The following is a 16,178-nucleotide window of genomic DNA, read 5'->3' as shown; positions in this document are numbered from 1 at the left end:
CTCTCATCGGTCTGAGAAGTTTATGTACGTTTGTCTTCGCCTCGTGGTGACCTTTAAATGCTCACAGTTGCCTTCCTTTAGGTGTCCGGTTTGCAAGAAGGTGATGAAGACGGTCACGGCGCTAGTGTCTCACGCAGAGGCGAGCGAGAAGTGCAACTTTTCTCGTCGCCAGAACGGACCGGAACTTATGGAGCGTGTGACTGGTGGGTTTGTGAAATCGGATTCCTTCTTTGACGATGGTCACACTACTATCAAGTACCACGCTGCGACGCGCTTCTAGAGAGCGTTGGATGGAGTGGCTTTTCGATGACGCTGGTGCATAATCCTCTACGCTAATCTTTTTCTAGACGCCGCATCGGTGCATTCAGCTTTCAACTATTAATCTCGTCGCCAGAATAAACCAGCAGTGTCCAGGATAATTAGTAGTGGATCCTTTTGCGTTGTCTTTTTTTAGACATGCCACTTTGCTAGGCTGTATAACCATAACCACCAGGCAACAACGTAACTGCGTTCCTGGACCAATAATTATTGCGACGCACCACCAGACCCGCAGACGTTCCTGACTGATCCTTAGTGTAAGAAACGTATCCGTATGAAACTGTATGGCCCGTACAGCCTACACCATTTGATAGTAATACAGCTCATCAGGAAGTGTAACTGTAACAAGAATAACCCTGTCCCCATCAATGATTAACACCATGGCAGTTGAGTCGGAAGATGGTTATTTCTTTTGGTAGAATCATCTCTCGAATGCTTCGGCATGTTTCATGATGATCCTGTACGAAATGAGATCGGCGCCACCGTTTTTTTTTGGTCTTCAAGCCTCTTTAGCTCGACTCATGACGTAGAGGGCATATTAAAGATGTCTAGCCTACCCCCAATTACATACGGCACATTATTATTAGTATTATGTGTATGTGTATATTCAGAACGTGACGTCAATACTCTCTGACGCTGGAAGTCACAATGTTATCGCGACTACGGCAAGTTTGAAATTTGTAGCAATTGCTCTAGTCATTCGCCATTAGATAGACTAGCTCTCTTTTAATAATAGACACAAAAGAGAGGAATAAGTCAAAATAAAGCTAGGGTATGACAGGCATCAGTCGGAGTATCACAGCAGCCAACAAGTATCGCAAGGCCACGAGGGCCAAAGGAGGAGCAAAACATTGCAAGATCGTAAATTATCACGATGCGCAAGCAGGTGAAGGGATGAGAATCAATCGGCTCGTCTAGCAGCATTCCTCACAGCACTCGAAAGCGAGCAAACCGGCGCAGCTGCATCGCACACATGTATCAGCACGAGTCTTCAGGAAGCATGCACAATGCTAGAGGAGAGGGTGCCTACCATCCGCAGCAAACATCACAGCAGCCACCGCCACCGCGGAGCTTCATTTGTTGTTCTTCCTGAGAAGACGAGGCCTAGTTGGTCGCGCCAGTGTTAGTCGCATTTGAGTGCACTTGCAAGCCGGGCATAAAACATACGGGCTGGGCTTCCTGGCTGCCGGTGTAGTTAGCAGGCTGCTCCATCGTCATGGTTGTGGCATTCCAGGTAGGCTGGGGCTCCTCCTGCTTTGAGGACTTGAAGAAGGAGAGAAAGCCGTTCTCGAACATTGTGAATGGAGTGACTGGAGTATGTCTTGCTGGATGCTGGTGTGGGAATGAAACAGGAAAGCGAGAGCAGTAACTATTATGTGGAGGAGAAGGAGGAGTGGCTCAGGGGAAGGCGCGGCCTTTAAGGAGGACAACGCTGCTAAAGACAAACGCTTCTTGCCGGCTGTCGGCAGAAAGCTTGGCCATTTCAGTTATTACCACCACCACCACCACTTCCACTGCTGATGATTCCGGAGTAATTACTCTGTAGTGAGTACTGTCATTGTCACAGCGTATTATTGATCCCTGGTTCATACTAGTTATTGTTGATTCCCATCCTCAGCCACACCTCCGTCAACGTTTCCACTACCAGTATCCTCATGCGTCCTGCCCGGCGTTGGTGCGTAATATCGCATACGCACCAGGTCAAGCCACATCATCATAACAGGCTATTAAGTATTAACAGCGCAGAGTATAATTTAGTCCTCGCCAAGTTAGGAACACCACATAGCCACCCACCGCCATGATAGGCACAACCGTCTGCACTCTGCGCACTCGCATCGACATAACGCCGACTGCCTTACAAGACTTCCCCACAGCGTGCCACAGCGCCGAGGGTGGTCACCGCTCTCTCTGAGACTCTCTCTGAAACTCTCTCATCCTCTGCAGACCATAACGTGCCAATCAGGTGTGCTTACTAGGCTCCTAGCCGATGATCAGTCTCTGGGGCCCTGCACGTTGTCGGCATAAATGATTGTTACAGCGAATACTGTCGGCTGTCGCTCCGCAAGGAAATGGGAAATGCCGCTGGCCAGCTGAAAAAGGACCCACCATGGATGCTTAGTTCTGTTATTCGAACAACTAAGCTTACGCTACTAAGGCTTAGTGATACAGGTGTTACAATTTAGTGACTTTACGTCGTCGATAGCGCTCCACCCTGTCGCCAAGAAAGTGCCGGCGAGCCGATCGATCACTCTCTCCTCGACGTTGCAGCTGAGTCTGAGCCTGGAAGTCTTCCTTATCGTCATGCGCGCGTTATCAGCTGGCACAACAGTACATCAGACATGTTACTACTGCAATATCCATTCAGCCGCAAGTTGCGAAGGTATCTCTCTCGTCGCAGTCTTTCATTGTCACCATAATAATCAGTGGCATATGGATGCAAACAAACCACATGGCTGAACTTCTTAACCATGTGGAGATCGTCCACATGGCAGTGAATGTCACGTGATCTGCCGGCGGAGATCTGTCTATCGAGACACCTCGGAATTAATTCAACCGTTGCACATTTATCAGTCCCACCACATTAGCTACCACGGCCGGGCTGGTCCCAGAACCTGAAGTTTTCTTGATCTTTCAGCTATGGCCTCGAATTCAGATCCCTCCGACACCGTACATCAAGACGGCCGCGCAAAGGACTTTCTCAAATTCAAAACATACGCTGCATGGACCTTTGTCGTCGGCGCACCCATCCTCATCATCCTCCCTCCTCGCAAACTCGATCTCAACACATTCGCTCTGTCCGCCGCCTTTGCTGTCTCGGCCAACCACATCTACCGAGACAGAAATCCGGATGGTCGCGGCATTCTCGACGATATCGGGGTGAAATACTTTGGCAGGCCAGAATCTCATGATGCGCGATCGAAAGGCATAGCAAATCTTTTCAACCCGCTTCCAACCGAAAAGGCAGCAGAAATTCAAGACCAGCTACGTGCCGCCAAAGAGGCGTCGATGGCCACGAAGGAGGATCTAGAGAAATACAAAGCCAACCAGCGATTTGGCGACCGATCCCTTCCGGAAAAGATCTGGATGGGCTCGGAGGCCGAAGGCTGGAAGGAGAAAAGGCTAAGAGAGGAGCAGAAGGCTTTGGCTGAGGGGAAAGGGTATGGTGATTTGATCATGGAGCATATATGGGACGTGTGGAACTGGGGCAAGACAGGGGACCAGAAAAGGTTTGACGACGAAACGAAGAACGACCCAGAGAAGTAGGAGTTTGGTTGTTGGCTTCTTTGACAGCATCCGGCTTTTCGCTTCTTGTACATTATTGTATGCATTTGACAGTGGATCGGGTTGTATATTAGAATAACCATGCCTATCTAAGGAGAACAGAGCTCAAATTGTCTTGAACAGTACCGAGCATCAATTGGACATTGTTACTGAAATGAACTGATACGAAACACCAACTTAGGTGGCTGATTAACGAGAGAAATTTCTGGCGGACAACATGAAGCGCTCCTTTGCGTGGTCGCCAACCTTTGTATGAAGCAGGTACTACAAATCAAGACTATATGTAATTAGACATTGGAAAGGAAGTGGTGGATGTACGTGGTCTTTGCGACCTTGAAATTCAATCTATCTAACTTTGAGGGATGAGCCAGTTTCGGGGCTAGACAGAACCCAATCGTATCAACTCAATTGTTTTAATGGATGCTATGTTCAACAGTCATGTCAGACCATCTTTGTGGTCGACGAGATCCCAAAAACCATAATTTCATGACAAAGATTGCGGGTATCATCATCACAGATCCAAAACACCAATGCTATGCAGAGTCAAACAGTGAAATTGTAAACAGAACATTTGACAAGACTTTGAAATTTTTTATTTTGGCAACAAACAAGATCCCCGGGGATACAGAACTTCAAATTTTTTGACATACTGAGAAGAATCAGACATAAATTGAACAAGACTCTTTGACAAGACGTCCCCAAATTGTGAGATACACCACGTAAAGATCGTTAACGGCAAGTTGCCTAGATTCATAACCGATAAATTGCACAGGCCTCAGGTCCTGGCGACCTCCCGAAATAAAATGCCACAAGGGCAAGTGATCCCATTGTCCAACCCGAATAACCTTTTGAAATGAATGCATACACCGCTGCGAGCGTCCCCACAGGGCTAAGCATTGATAGCAAAGGCAGAAGCCACTGCAGTACAAAAATTCTCCGATACAACAACATAGATATCACGGCAACCCGCATGAGCTAGGTGCCAGTATAGAATATTCAATAGACCTTTCAGTCATAGACATATACATTGCTTGGCCGGATGGCATGATCACGGGCATGCGCTCATCCGTTGCCAAACCCCTTTCCAGGTAAAATTTCAGCTGGTGGTGCGATCACGAGCGCACGCTCACCAGGACATTAGGATCAATAATAGACATATAGAAGAGATTTCTCTGATGGTGCGATCACGAGCGCACGCTCATCAGGCTCATCATCTCGGGTAGAAGGGACATGGTGAGCGAGGGTGCTTCACCCATGACAACGTCATCGTCGTAGTCCATCTGAGTTTGGAGCCAATTCGTATTAGCGTACGAGAACTGGGTCCATTCCGCAGGTGCAGGAGTGTCCTGCATGTGAGTGTCTTTTAGTTCCCAGTTGACTTGTTCCCAGAAGTTTAGCTCTCGTGGAGCGTGAGATGATTTTGCCCCGTTTTGAGCTTGACCCTTCCTTCGCTGTTGCGGGAGAGGACCACGGGGACCTGTTTTTTGATGCCGGTTACGCTTTCGATTATTACGATTGCGGCCATTACCGCGATGGGGACCCGGGTTTTGGTGTCCCTGAGGGAAGGGCCGTGAAGCTGCAGACTCCACGCCCCCCATGGTGATGTTGCCGTCAATATCTTTGACGAATTCATTTGAGAAATGCGCCTTATTGCGGCGGTTAAAATGCTTGCAGAAGTTTGCATTGGAATTATGACGACCGCCACATCGGCCAGGGAACTTGTTGCCCTGGTGAGGGGATTGAAGTGCGGTGTAAGCCATGATGAAGCAAGCACGCAGTATGCTTTTAAATATGCTTTTAAATGATGTGTGCAAGATGAAATGCAAGAGTGGATTTTCAACGGAAGCCACAGATATGTAAGGTGGGCGGATTGTTGGATACGATGTATACTGTCAAGTTCTCGGAGAAGGAGATCGGGAGCTTGGGAAGGGGTAGACCAGTGCAGGTCTCAGAGGTTTCCAGATATCATAAATCAATTAACCATTTTTTTCTTCAAGGGCCGTTTTTTTTAAGGCACACGAGTAAGAATTTTTAGCAGAACACGCAAAAAACCCAGTACGCCTTGAGCTCTTTTAGACTGCAATGGGGGCTTCACTTCAAGCTGGTTTTTGTTGAGGGGAGTACTAGGCCAGTATCATGTATCTGGGAGTAGGGTGAGGAGAGAAAAAAAGGATTGTCAGAGGCCAAAAACGAGGATTGCTTTATACTCGAAGTATCAATTTCGTACTTGTCCAATTTTGGAATTGAATTGATGCCGGCTATCTATTTCCATGGAATGGTTTGGAGGGTTGCCATTGAGTTTGCCGGTAATCTTGCGGTAATGCACATTGTGAAGTCTGGCTGTAGGCGCAGCTATTATGATGTGTAGGGGAAGATGCAATTCCACCACAGGGACGTAATATATCATAGCCTCAATTGATGCGCCACGCTTTGGACAATTCGTATTTTTGTAGCATATTGGCATTGTTTTTCACAGGAGTGTAATAAACCTAATTTGATCGATTCAGACGATTCATCGCTTTCGGGTGCCTGTCGCTATTATGGGCTGGTATTGTTGACGTCTAGAGTTCATGGAGAAACCCAAATCCGCCAACAATCGTGCCAAAACTGGTCTAGTATGTCGAGGAACGGTCGCTATTCAAATGGCTCTGCCTTGTGACGTTTGCCAATTAATTGTTCTGCCTTAACCAGAGCGATATCATCCTTAGCTGTGGTGCTATCTCTCTTCCGCTTATTCGTCGACACTGTGTTGCGCTTTTCTCGCCTTTCCTCTCGAAGTCTCAATCGCTGTTCTACTTCTTCGGATATGTCATCCTTTTGCAAGGCTACTGGTACAAAGTCATTGACATCGTTGCTTGCTCCAGGTAGTTTTAGTTTTGTTCTTGGGCGCTTTTGCGATACGTCATCATTTCGATCGCTTCGATCTTCTATTCCCGAATCGGTATCTTGCACCCATGTGCGCTTCAAGGCATAGCGAGGCTTCAGAGTTGGAGAAATGCAAGGTTCGTGAGAGTGCGGAACTTGTGACTTGGATCCATTACCAGTCATTTTCGAAATGCGCGACGCCCCCGTCGCGCGGTGGATATTCCGCTCACTTTGTGAGTTTTCCCCGTTCTTTATTGCGGGCTCATCGCTGGATGCCAAGGAGACCTGGGTTCATCAGTAAGCAGAAAAGACGAGCAAGGCTAGAAAGTGGCGAGCTAACAAGTTTGTTCCTCAGCACCGAGAACTGATCCAGCAACCTCTGGGCGCTTTCCAGCACCTGGGAAACGGTCTGGTGTGCCACTGCTCCATCTCCAGTTTGCAGCCGCTTGACCAGGCCCAGATGGGACAATAGACCCGACTCGTACCTGTCTATCGCCTGCAAAGTGCTCGACAGCTCATCAGTCACCAGTCATCTAGCTGCGGAAAACGAACAGGACACAGGAGGAGCTGCTTACGGCTGGCAACAGCGACTCTGGTAGGGCAGGCTCATCACACGAGGCCGGCACCGCGTGAGGATCTGCCGCAGGTCGCATTTCGTGCCGCACTGTATAGAATAAAACTGTCGTGTCAGGGTCAGCAGAATCAACGAGCGCATGAAGTCGCATTTAAGCATCGAAGCAATCCGGAGAGGTCTCCACATGGCGAATTCAATTAGTTGCATCTGCATGCCAGATCCAGTTAGGTCGCCCTTAGTGGCGCATCGCTACTGCCGTCCATGAGGCTTATCTCCGGCGCCGCAATTGGGTTGGGGCCAGCGTCGTCTACAATATAACATCGAATCGCTAGGCATGATTGTTTACTCTGGAAACCCCCATGTATATGATCCATATCCAGGCCAAAATAACTGCAGCACTATTACATACACACACAGGCGAAGAAACCAAAACCAACTCAACCGTAAAAACACTCGCCGTTCGTCGACTGACTACCATGCGCCTGGATCATAATCAAAGCGCATAAGCTCTTTCTCCGCGTCTTCTACATCCTTCTTCGCCTTCATTCGCATATAGAAAATCGGACAGTCACGCGACGAACAGATGACTTCGCAGTGCAAGCTTCCCTGGCAGCGCTGGCATTGTGTCCAGAGACGCCCAAAGCGCACTTCGAGGTCAGAGACTTTCATCAACGTCTTTGAATAAAGTTCGCCCATCCTGGGGCGACAGTTCTCGCATACAGCTCCTGCCATCTCATCCTTACCGACCAAAGGCTTCTTACATCCCATGCAAGTCTGCGTCTTCTTCGCAAACTTCATCAACCCGCCCAAGGTAGGCGCAGCAACAGATATAGACCGCGTATGTTCACCAGTAAGCAGTTGCGCGGCCTTCTTCTCACCCAAGATAGGTTCGAATATACGGCCCAGGGGATTGGCAAGTTGGTTATCCAAGTAGTACTTCGTGTCGATGGGGACGTTGTTCTCCAAGACATATATAGGATCTTCTGACTTTTCGTAGTTTTTCGACCCGCCCGCACCTTTGACAATCACGTAGGCGACTCGGTCCCCAAGTGTCGGTGCAGAGCCAGCATCTCTTTTGCGCATACGCTCTGCTAGCTCAACATGCGCTTGCTTAGCAGTGTAAGCCGACTTTGATAATGCCTTGGTAATAACCAGCTTTGACATATCGATTTTATTTTGTAACAAATCAGATATTGTATCCTTGACATAACTACAGAAAAGTTAGCAAAGCATGTTGACAAATGAATTGGCGATTCTTACTCTTGTGCTGCCTCGAGGTCTCGGTCGATTAGAATTTTATGGAGAACAGTTTCAATAACTGTTTGAACAAGTCGACAATTATCACGACGAACAGTCTCAATGCCCTTACTATCCATTTTGTCGTACTTCTTCGTATTCGTCCAATAAAGACCGGCGTAGCGCTTCTTGTTGATAAGCAAGTATGGAAAATACACTTTCTCAAACTCCAATTTGATCGGTTTGATGAACTTTGATGAAACATAGTCAGCTGCTTCCTCCCCTAGTTTCATTGATTCTTCAAGCGTCTTGACACCAAACTTGACCATGACGGAATCAGTATCGCCATAGATGACCTGAGCATCGTGCGAATACCCATTAGCTATAGTATACTTTCCTTCGACTTCTGACTTCGTCTTCTCGATCATTTGACGACCGTAGCTAGTGGTACTGCTAGCAATCTCTAAGCAAGGAAGCTTTCCAACAGTTGCGCCGGTAATACCGTATACACTGTTAGCACTGATCTTCAGAGCAAGCTGTCGACCATTCAACACGGCTCTCTTGAAAGGATCGGTCTCAATGGCCAGTTCCTTCTTGGCCTTCTTTCTTGCTGCGAGAAGTTCTTCGAGAATCTGAGACAGCAAACCCTTCCTAACACTCGGTGTGCAGAACATATCACCGTGCGGTGTCACAATGTAGTCCTCATCTTGTTTGAACCCAAAGTGATCAACGGCCTTCTTGTTCAGAAGGGTAGTGTAGCAAAGATTATGAGCTTGAATGATGGACGGGTACAAAGAAGCAAAGTCAAGAGTAGCGATAGGGACGTCGTAATAACCTCGGATAGGTTCAATAACTGTAGCACCTTCGTAATCACCTTCTTCTTGCTTATTCAGGTTTGGGATGACCAAGTCCTGCTGGAGCGCTTTGCGGAAGAGTTGACTGATGAATTTGACCTGTTGGCCACGGGATAAGAGGTAATTAAACGGCACACCTGTGACCCTCGCCATCTCGGTATAATTGACAAGGCACATCAATTTGTCCATGAGCCTTTGTGGCAGGTAGGCATCCTTCAGACAATACACAGCCAGTCGTCTTCGTGAATCAGCAGTGCCGTTAAACAGCTCAGTGATCATAGTATGGTGAACATCCTCCTTTTGTTCGCCTAAAAATTCAGCGCAGACCGAGTTCAGGGTGTAACTTCGGAGATGATGATCGCGTTGAACTAGCTGAAGAAGATCTAGCTGGATTCGGCCATTTGTGTTTGTTGACTTCGTATCACGATTGCCCATTTGTTTACTAGATAGATTGGTATCTTTTGCTTCGGACTTGTGGTTGACCAATCTAGTGAAATATGGGAAATTGTTACACTTCAAATGTTTCGCTCGGTCGAGAAGATATGGAAAGTCGAAATTCGAAATGTTGTATCCTATAATGACGTCCGGGTCAACTTTCTCGAGAAAGTCCCTCCAGGCCATTAGTAATTTTGCCTCGTCCCTGAACTCTAAAATTTGAGTGTTGACGATAAGACTGCAGGTATCCAGGACAAAAACGTTTCGAATAAACGGTTTCGATTCTCCGTGGCGTGTAACTACGTTGGCGATTTGAATCACAGGATCCTGGTTTGGTTCTGGGAAAATTCCTTTTCGCCCCGCACACTCGATATCAAACGATAGAATTCGCAATGGAGCCATTTTTGCATATTCGCCCTCATGTGAGTGAGCGATCAGGTCGTGATAAGAAACACGAGCCTCAATCTGACAATTTGAAACTCTCTGATGTACGGGAACCAGTTGATACTTCTGCGCCTTGGTTTCCACCCAGGACATACCGGAAATCTTCCATGGTCAGATGCAGATTCGCAGTGAGTTTGAGTTATTACTTACCCCAGTATCAATCATAAATCTTAACACATACTGAATGTTGTCAAATGTCATAATGCCTCCATCATCGCTTGTCCCCCATAAGCCTTTGAAGTTGCATGATGAGATACTTCTCTCTAAGGTGTTGCGCAATTTGCCGATATGCTTGGGGTCCATAACCGTGATTTTGATATACCACTTCTTCTCATTCCCTTGAAAGCCGTAAAGATTTTCTTTCATCACAACATTTGCAGAGTGAACGGCCCGTTCGAAGCCCCCTAGTTTTTGATTGAGAAAAGTTGTGAATGCATGACAGTCTTCCGGTTGAAATCCTACTGGAGCGGCGATGTAAAAATAGTGTCGAAAATCTTCGACATGGAGAAGGACAGAGTTCCCTTTCTGAATGGCGTTAGCTCAAGCTTATAATGCGTGTTTCCACATTACAGCACCAACCTCATTCACACCAAAAAGTTTCACAGTCGCCTTGCCGCCTAGAGCACCCTCCTCAGCATCTACTTGCTGGAAGCATAAATTGTCCTTTGCCGGATCAAAATCTTCCAATGAAGGCCTTTCCCATTGTTGATCTTTCTCGGAATTGTTTTCCTTAAGCCCATGAATATCCTGGGTAAGCTTCTCCAAGTCTTCTTCAAAGCGGCTCTTTTGTTGCGGTTGGCTCGAGCCGAAGCTCTTCAAAGCACTACTCCTTGGAGGGATGCTCAGGTGGGCTGAGGATTCGTCTGCATCGAGTTTTCGTTTCTTGGACGCGTTGTTGGGTTGAATATTGCCAGAAGTCATCGTCGCATCCCCGAGGATGCGTTTTTGCGGCTTCAAAGCGGTTTCGGCCATGGTTGATTACCATGCAAGACAGAACTAGGAAATCCAGAAACACAAACTACCACGAGTACTTGGAGCATTCGAAGGTTTGTAAAGGCAAATAGCATTGGCAATGCAGTCAAACATTTGTTTGGCATGCGCACTCCTGGCTAGAGAGTTAGAGGGGCCCAGATCGCCTTCCAGACGCGCTAGTGACGTGACGCGTTAATAGGCCAGGCAGCAAGGCAGCAAGGCAGCAAGGCAATCTATTCATCTCCAGTGGTTCCGTCTGACGATGACGGCAACGGTGGAAAGGAAACGAAAGAATAATACAATAGTCTCCGTGCGCATTTGAGGAGAGCGAGAATCCCCGCCACAAACGCAGGGCTGTACCATGCTAACCATATATCTGCTGATCTCGCTTTTCGCCGCCTAACAATGAACAGCTTGCCCCCAACGTTGTTCAATCTTCGCGGCCGGAACATCTCGTTTTTGATGTTCATCCGGATCGCTTGATATGCTTTATATTGATCACACGGCTTGGTGCTATTTGAGGCGCATTTGTCGCTTTGCCATGCTAGAAAATTCATCTTTCGGTTTTACAAGAGACACTCTACTGATACAGAAAGCATGAGATCCCGACGAACGCACACCAAAAGCCGGCTGGGCTGTGTCCAGTGTAAGCATCGGCGAATCAAGGTATCCAACTTTATGGGTCGATATGACTTGCACTTGGCTATACTGATACGTATTTTAGTGCGATGAGAGAACCCCAAGCTGCAATAACTGCTTAAGACATGAAATAGACTGCATCTATTCAATGTCTCCTGTAAAAAGCCGACTGCTAGCGCAAAATGATCCTGCGCAGCGCATTTCACTCGGATCTTCGTCAATGGACCTGATTAACACTGCCGAAACTGTAACCTTGACGTCCTCACCGTCCCCTGCAATGATTGTATCCCCAGAGCCGGACCCTTTGAACAAATTGGATCTTCAACGAGACGGGCACCTCCCAGGAGATCTACATCTACGTGACTTGGAACTTATGCATCATTATTCAACAGTTAGCTACAGGACTATTTCATGTCATGATAAATTCTCTGCTTCCTTTCAGAACGAGGTGCCCAAAATCGCGTTGTCTCATCCGTTCTTAATGCATGGGCTGCTCGCGCTATCGGCTTCACACCTCGCATATTTAAATAAGGGAAGCGAGCGAGCCAAGGGATATGACGAGCTTGCCGCTGGTCATCAAACCTTAGCACTGACTTTATTTCGAAAAGCTCTTGACAATATCACACCATCTAACAGTGAAGCTCTGTTTGCATTTTCCAGCATTGCGGCCGTATTGGCCTTTGCTTCTCCACAAACTACTGGCGTCCATTCACTGTCTCCAATCGATGAGATGCTTCAAGTTGTGAATCTATGCCGCGGTGTCTCGCAAATCCTTCAAACATCTACACAATGGCTGAAGACTGCCAATAGTTGGGTACCAAATGTACTGGCTAGTATACGAACAGTAGAAACTCAGCCAATACCTGCCGATGTTGATGAAAAACTTTCTCTTCTCTTCAAGCTCAATACCGACTTGACTGTCACTGGTCAAACCATTGAGGAGACAGCGGTGTGCGAGCATGCGCTATCTGAGTTGTCGCTATCATTTGAACAAATCCACTCAGGTTTTGACCCTATATCGGTTTTCAGATGGCCTATTACTGTAAAACCGGCGTTCATATCAAGCCTAAGGGAGCGGCGACCAATGTCTTTGGTTGCATTGGCCCATTTTTGCATTCTTTTACACATGATGAACGATTTTTGGTGGATCAAAGAGTGGCCTCGGCAACTGCTGCAGTCTATACATACCCTGTTCGATCCTTATTGGAGAGATATCATTCGGTGGCCTATGGAGGTCGTAGGTGTAACCAGCTAAGTTTGACAACTAAGCCGCATTGCGATATAGAAATGTTGCTCTGCAGCAGCTGTCTCGCCTACAAAAAAGATGGTAGTCGAGCCATGCATTATCATTGTCTCCTAGTCTTCTGCCTAGAGAGAGATGCGGTGGCATGCGGATATACATGGACGAGTCGGCACATCTCCACTCATATTGACCGTCATGGTGCACTGTTGATGATATGATATCATTGCAAATGACGAGTCGAGATATGACACATGTCTGTTACCCTAGCGAAAACTGAGGAGACAATAATAATAAATCAGCGCTGCGCCCTTTCCTTGACCACTTCCACCTTGCATAGAAACATATGGAAACAGGAAGCAATATCCGTCTCTCCAAGTAGGGGTCTGAGAGTAAGCTATTACTAGCTCGTTCAATAATACACCTGCGTATTGAACAAACAATCGCATATGGGCGATATGTGTAACAACGCAAAGTCTGTAATAAACAAGAAATAGCAGTCAGCAGTATCTACAGTGATTCTTCCCTCCGCGCGTTTTGATTGGGCAAGTGAGGGAAAAGTGGGGTGTGTGAGTCAAAATGGCAACACGTGACCACCTGCTCAGCCAACCTTCAGCTTGCTCGCTCCAGATGAACAAGTACATATGTAGGGGTCCTCGCCTTGGATCAGGGAAAGGTCTCGTTTCTCTGTACATATCAGGCGCTAGACTCAATTATAGCGGTTCAACCTTGAATGCGATGTTCTACGCAATGGAGTAACCCCGCCACAAGTGTTTTGAATGAACAGATGTCCCTGTGTTTTGCGAGTCTACCTGTTCTTTTCTTTCAGCCATCAACCTTGGGCTTCCGTTGTGCAGTTAGGTGCTTAGACACTTCATGAAAACGCTATATACTACTTCATCCCGGCCGTGTCGCCCTTGTCAGATGCTTAAACAAAGTATACCCAATTTCCGTGCAACCTGTCAAGATGTCTATGTTCCGCTCACCCACGGACATCTCATCGTCTGATCCGGACTCTAGCTCCGAGGAAAGTGATAACGACGATTTGGCATCAACTAATAACGCCGACACCTTCGGTACTCCTGACAAGGAAGAGATTCCCTCAATGAACCTTGAAGAACTACTGCTCGAAGGACCAGGACCTCCTGAAAATGGAGGTGTCTTAGGCGGTGCATTGGACCTTGATGCGGACGGACATGCGGCAGTGATGACATCTGCCTTGCTCGAATTCTTTTGTCTCAGTCGTGCTGAAGATTGGTTAAATGCGCAGCCCGGGTCATTTAATAGATTCACACGAGGCTCGCCCGAGGTGAAACAACTTGCCAAGAAAATGTATCAGTATAAGTCCCAATTTTTGTCCAGTCATGGGATTGTCGCTGGAGGCATCGACGATGATGACTGGGAACGAATCCGTCAATACTACCGTGACAATCTAGATGTGCTAGGAAACACTGCTGTCGAAGGAGTGAACACGGTACCCTCAGAAAGGCGACCTCGCTCGAAAAAACAAGAGAATGAAATAAAGAAACCATCTTCAACAGTCAAAACACTTGTTCCTACATTGAAACACAGACCGGCGGTTGTCTCACGTACTCCCTCACAGGAGAATATCTGGAACTTGCAGAAAAGGTACCCGGCCTACGACAATCACCATACCCACTCAGAAGGTTTTGTTCAGTTTACAAATCTATTGCGGGCCCCTCAGCATTCTAGCGAGCCGTTCGCAATGATGAGTACTCGAGCTGGTCCAATTTCTGACCGGTTGTCGAGATATACTTCCGAGTTCATAGAGGTGAAATTGCTAGGCCGAGGCTCATTTGGCCAGGTTTTCGAAGCAAGGCACCATATGGACGGACAGAGCTACGCAATAAAAAAGATACCTTTGAGCAAGAGGCGTTTAGAAATGCTACAGCAGGAAGGGGTACAGCATCTAGAGCATATATTGAAAGAAATTCGAACTTTGGCCCGTCTAGAACATAAGAACGTTGTCCGTTATTTTGGGGCCTGGGTTGAGGAAAACCATGTGTACATGGCGAGTCCCCCGTCTCTAGATTCAGAACCCGAGATAAAAAGTAGGATTGAGTCCGTACAGGAGGATCCCGCTGAAGAGGATCAGAGCTTCGGTATTGTCTTTGGTCTGTCTAGTAACGGAGGAGAAGACGATTTGACATCAAATTTACCAAGCCAGGAAGCAAACCCTTGGTCAAATTCACGCCGCTACCGCCGTGACAGTCATTTCACGAGCGGATCGTCTCTTTCTAAAAAGAGTGTTACAACTAGTAACGAAGATGATGACGACGTTGAATCTATTCAACGCAATTTCAGTGTTCCTGAACCGGGGGCCTCCCAGGGTCACTCTTCAACATGGGACAAGACAGACACGGATATCTTCACGAATGATATGAGTGAGGATCCATCCAAACTACAACTGATGCGGCGTGATGATCCACAAAACCAAAGTATCATACTTCATATACAAATGTCCCTACACCCTCTTACTCTTAGCTCATATCTCAGTCCCCGTCAAGTACTCCGCAGTGATATGCAAGCTTACACAGCGCCACGCCACTGTTTCCATATCATTCCTTCCCTAAAATTAATGCTTGGAATACTTTCAGGCGTGGAATATCTCCATTCGAAGGGGATTGTTCATCGCGACCTTAAACCAGCCAATATATTCCTCTCGGTGCGAGAAAACGAAAAGGATGCCTGTGATTTGTGCAAGTTGAAAAATGAGATTGTCGGAAATATGTACCGCCCTCGTATCGGAGATTTTGGACTGGTTGCAGATGTATCTCATTGCACTGACCCACAGGTTCCACATGTCACCACGGTCCAGGACAGCCCCAGAAGACTTCGACAGGTTGGAACGGAGTTTTATTGTCCACGAAAGTCTCAGTTTGACTCAACCCATACCTCCACTGGGTATGTTATTGATGAAAAGCTCGATGTTTTTGCATTGGGAGTGATATTGTTTGAGCTCACCTATCGTTTGAACACGAAAATGGAGCGCCAGTTGGTTTTATCCGAGCTAACCCATCACGGGGCACATGATGGTGTCAAGATTCCAAGTGATTTTGTGGCAAAGGTCGACCGTGGAGGAATTAGACTTTCCAACAACAGGTCTGTTGGTGAATACTTGTCAAGCTGCATTCAAGGCATGCTTCACCCCGATCCACAAAGAAGGCTGGGGTGTAGAGACATCCGAAAAGCTTTACTGGAATTGGTTACAATGATTGAGACGGCATGTTCTGCGTAGATGATATTTTCTTCCAATTCAAGAATCAAATGGTTTCTGAATTTGAGAAACCTCTACGAG

General features: G+C 47.1%; 8 protein-coding genes across 8 annotated transcripts; 3 read left to right on the top strand and 5 right to left on the bottom strand.

Moving 5' to 3' along the window:
• Positions 1-1,344: 1,344 nt before the first annotated feature.
• On the bottom strand, positions 1,345-1,614 carry BGW36DRAFT_428713 (uncharacterized protein; the record flags this gene model as incomplete). The annotated part of the gene is made up of 2 exons (XM_046220592.1): positions 1,345-1,422; positions 1,486-1,614. 2 exons carry the CDS (start codon positions 1,612-1,614, stop codon positions 1,345-1,347), a joined length of 207 nt encoding a protein of 68 aa, XP_046071657.1.
• Positions 1,615-2,955: 1,341 nt separating this feature from the next.
• Positions 2,956-3,582, top strand: BGW36DRAFT_297703 (uncharacterized protein; the record flags this gene model as incomplete). Its single annotated transcript, XM_046211374.1, has 1 exon — positions 2,956-3,582. One exon carries the CDS (start codon positions 2,956-2,958, stop codon positions 3,580-3,582), a length of 627 nt encoding a protein of 208 aa, XP_046071656.1.
• Positions 3,583-4,297: 715 nt separating this feature from the next.
• Positions 4,298-4,678, bottom strand: BGW36DRAFT_191125 (uncharacterized protein). The gene has a single exon (XM_046209796.1). It carries the CDS (start codon positions 4,570-4,572, stop codon positions 4,351-4,353), a length of 222 nt encoding a protein of 73 aa, XP_046071655.1. The 5' UTR covers positions 4,573-4,678; the 3' UTR covers positions 4,298-4,350.
• A 106-nt stretch (positions 4,679-4,784) lies between these two features.
• Positions 4,785-5,360, bottom strand: BGW36DRAFT_428711 (uncharacterized protein; the record flags this gene model as incomplete). Its single annotated transcript, XM_046220591.1, has 1 exon — positions 4,785-5,360. The coding sequence occupies one exon, from the start codon at positions 5,358-5,360 to the stop codon at positions 4,785-4,787; it is 576 nt and encodes a 191-aa protein (XP_046071654.1).
• An 874-nt stretch (positions 5,361-6,234) lies between these two features.
• On the bottom strand, positions 6,235-7,118 carry BGW36DRAFT_428710 (uncharacterized protein; the record flags this gene model as incomplete). Its single annotated transcript, XM_046220590.1, has 3 exons — positions 6,235-6,750; positions 6,806-6,961; positions 7,041-7,118. The coding sequence occupies 3 exons, from the start codon at positions 7,116-7,118 to the stop codon at positions 6,235-6,237; spliced, it is 750 nt and encodes a 249-aa protein (XP_046071653.1).
• Positions 7,119-7,377: 259 nt separating this feature from the next.
• Positions 7,378-11,108, bottom strand: BGW36DRAFT_343776 (putative DNA polymerase delta catalytic subunit Cdc2). Its single transcript, XM_046213158.1, has 4 exons — positions 10,588-11,108; positions 10,159-10,533; positions 8,300-10,110; positions 7,378-8,249 (listed from the first exon to the last, which is right to left on the bottom strand). The coding sequence occupies exons 1-4, from the start codon at positions 10,978-10,980 to the stop codon at positions 7,511-7,513; spliced, it is 3,318 nt and encodes a 1,105-aa protein (XP_046071652.1). The 5' UTR covers positions 10,981-11,108; the 3' UTR covers positions 7,378-7,510.
• A 469-nt stretch (positions 11,109-11,577) lies between these two features.
• On the top strand, positions 11,578-12,874 carry BGW36DRAFT_298611 (putative C6 transcription factor; the record flags this gene model as incomplete). Its single annotated transcript, XM_046211444.1, has 2 exons — positions 11,578-11,646; positions 11,705-12,874. The coding sequence occupies 2 exons, from the start codon at positions 11,578-11,580 to the stop codon at positions 12,872-12,874; spliced, it is 1,239 nt and encodes a 412-aa protein (XP_046071651.1).
• Positions 12,875-13,826: 952 nt separating this feature from the next.
• On the top strand, positions 13,827-16,118 carry BGW36DRAFT_298388 (kinase-like domain-containing protein; the record flags this gene model as incomplete). Its single annotated transcript, XM_046211429.1, has 1 exon — positions 13,827-16,118. One exon carries the CDS (start codon positions 13,827-13,829, stop codon positions 16,116-16,118), a length of 2,292 nt encoding a protein of 763 aa, XP_046071650.1.
• Positions 16,119-16,178: the final 60 nt, after the last annotated feature.

This window comes from Talaromyces proteolyticus (assembly GCF_021365285.1).
Source record: "Talaromyces proteolyticus strain PMI_201 chromosome Unknown BGW36scaffold_7, whole genome shotgun sequence".
Taxonomy (NCBI): Eukaryota; Fungi; Ascomycota; class Eurotiomycetes; order Eurotiales; family Trichocomaceae; genus Talaromyces; species Talaromyces proteolyticus.
This window is presented reverse-complemented; position numbering and strand designations above follow the sequence as displayed.

Coding starts and splice junctions, on each gene's coding strand:
- BGW36DRAFT_191125 (XM_046209796.1), bottom strand. CDS start 4,572: ATGCGGGTTGCCGTGATATCTATGTTGTTGTATCGGAGAATTTTTGTA.
- BGW36DRAFT_343776 (XM_046213158.1), bottom strand. CDS start 10,980: ATGGCCGAAACCGCTTTGAAGCCGCAAAAACGCATCCTCGGGGATGCG. Junction 10,534..10,587: donor AACTTTTTGGTGTGAATGAG/GTTGGTGCTGTA, acceptor AACGCCATTCAG/AAAGGGAACTCTGTCCTTCT. Junction 8,250..8,299: donor GACCTCGAGGCAGCACAAGA/GTAAGAATCGCC, acceptor ACTTTTCTGTAG/TTATGTCAAGGATACAATAT.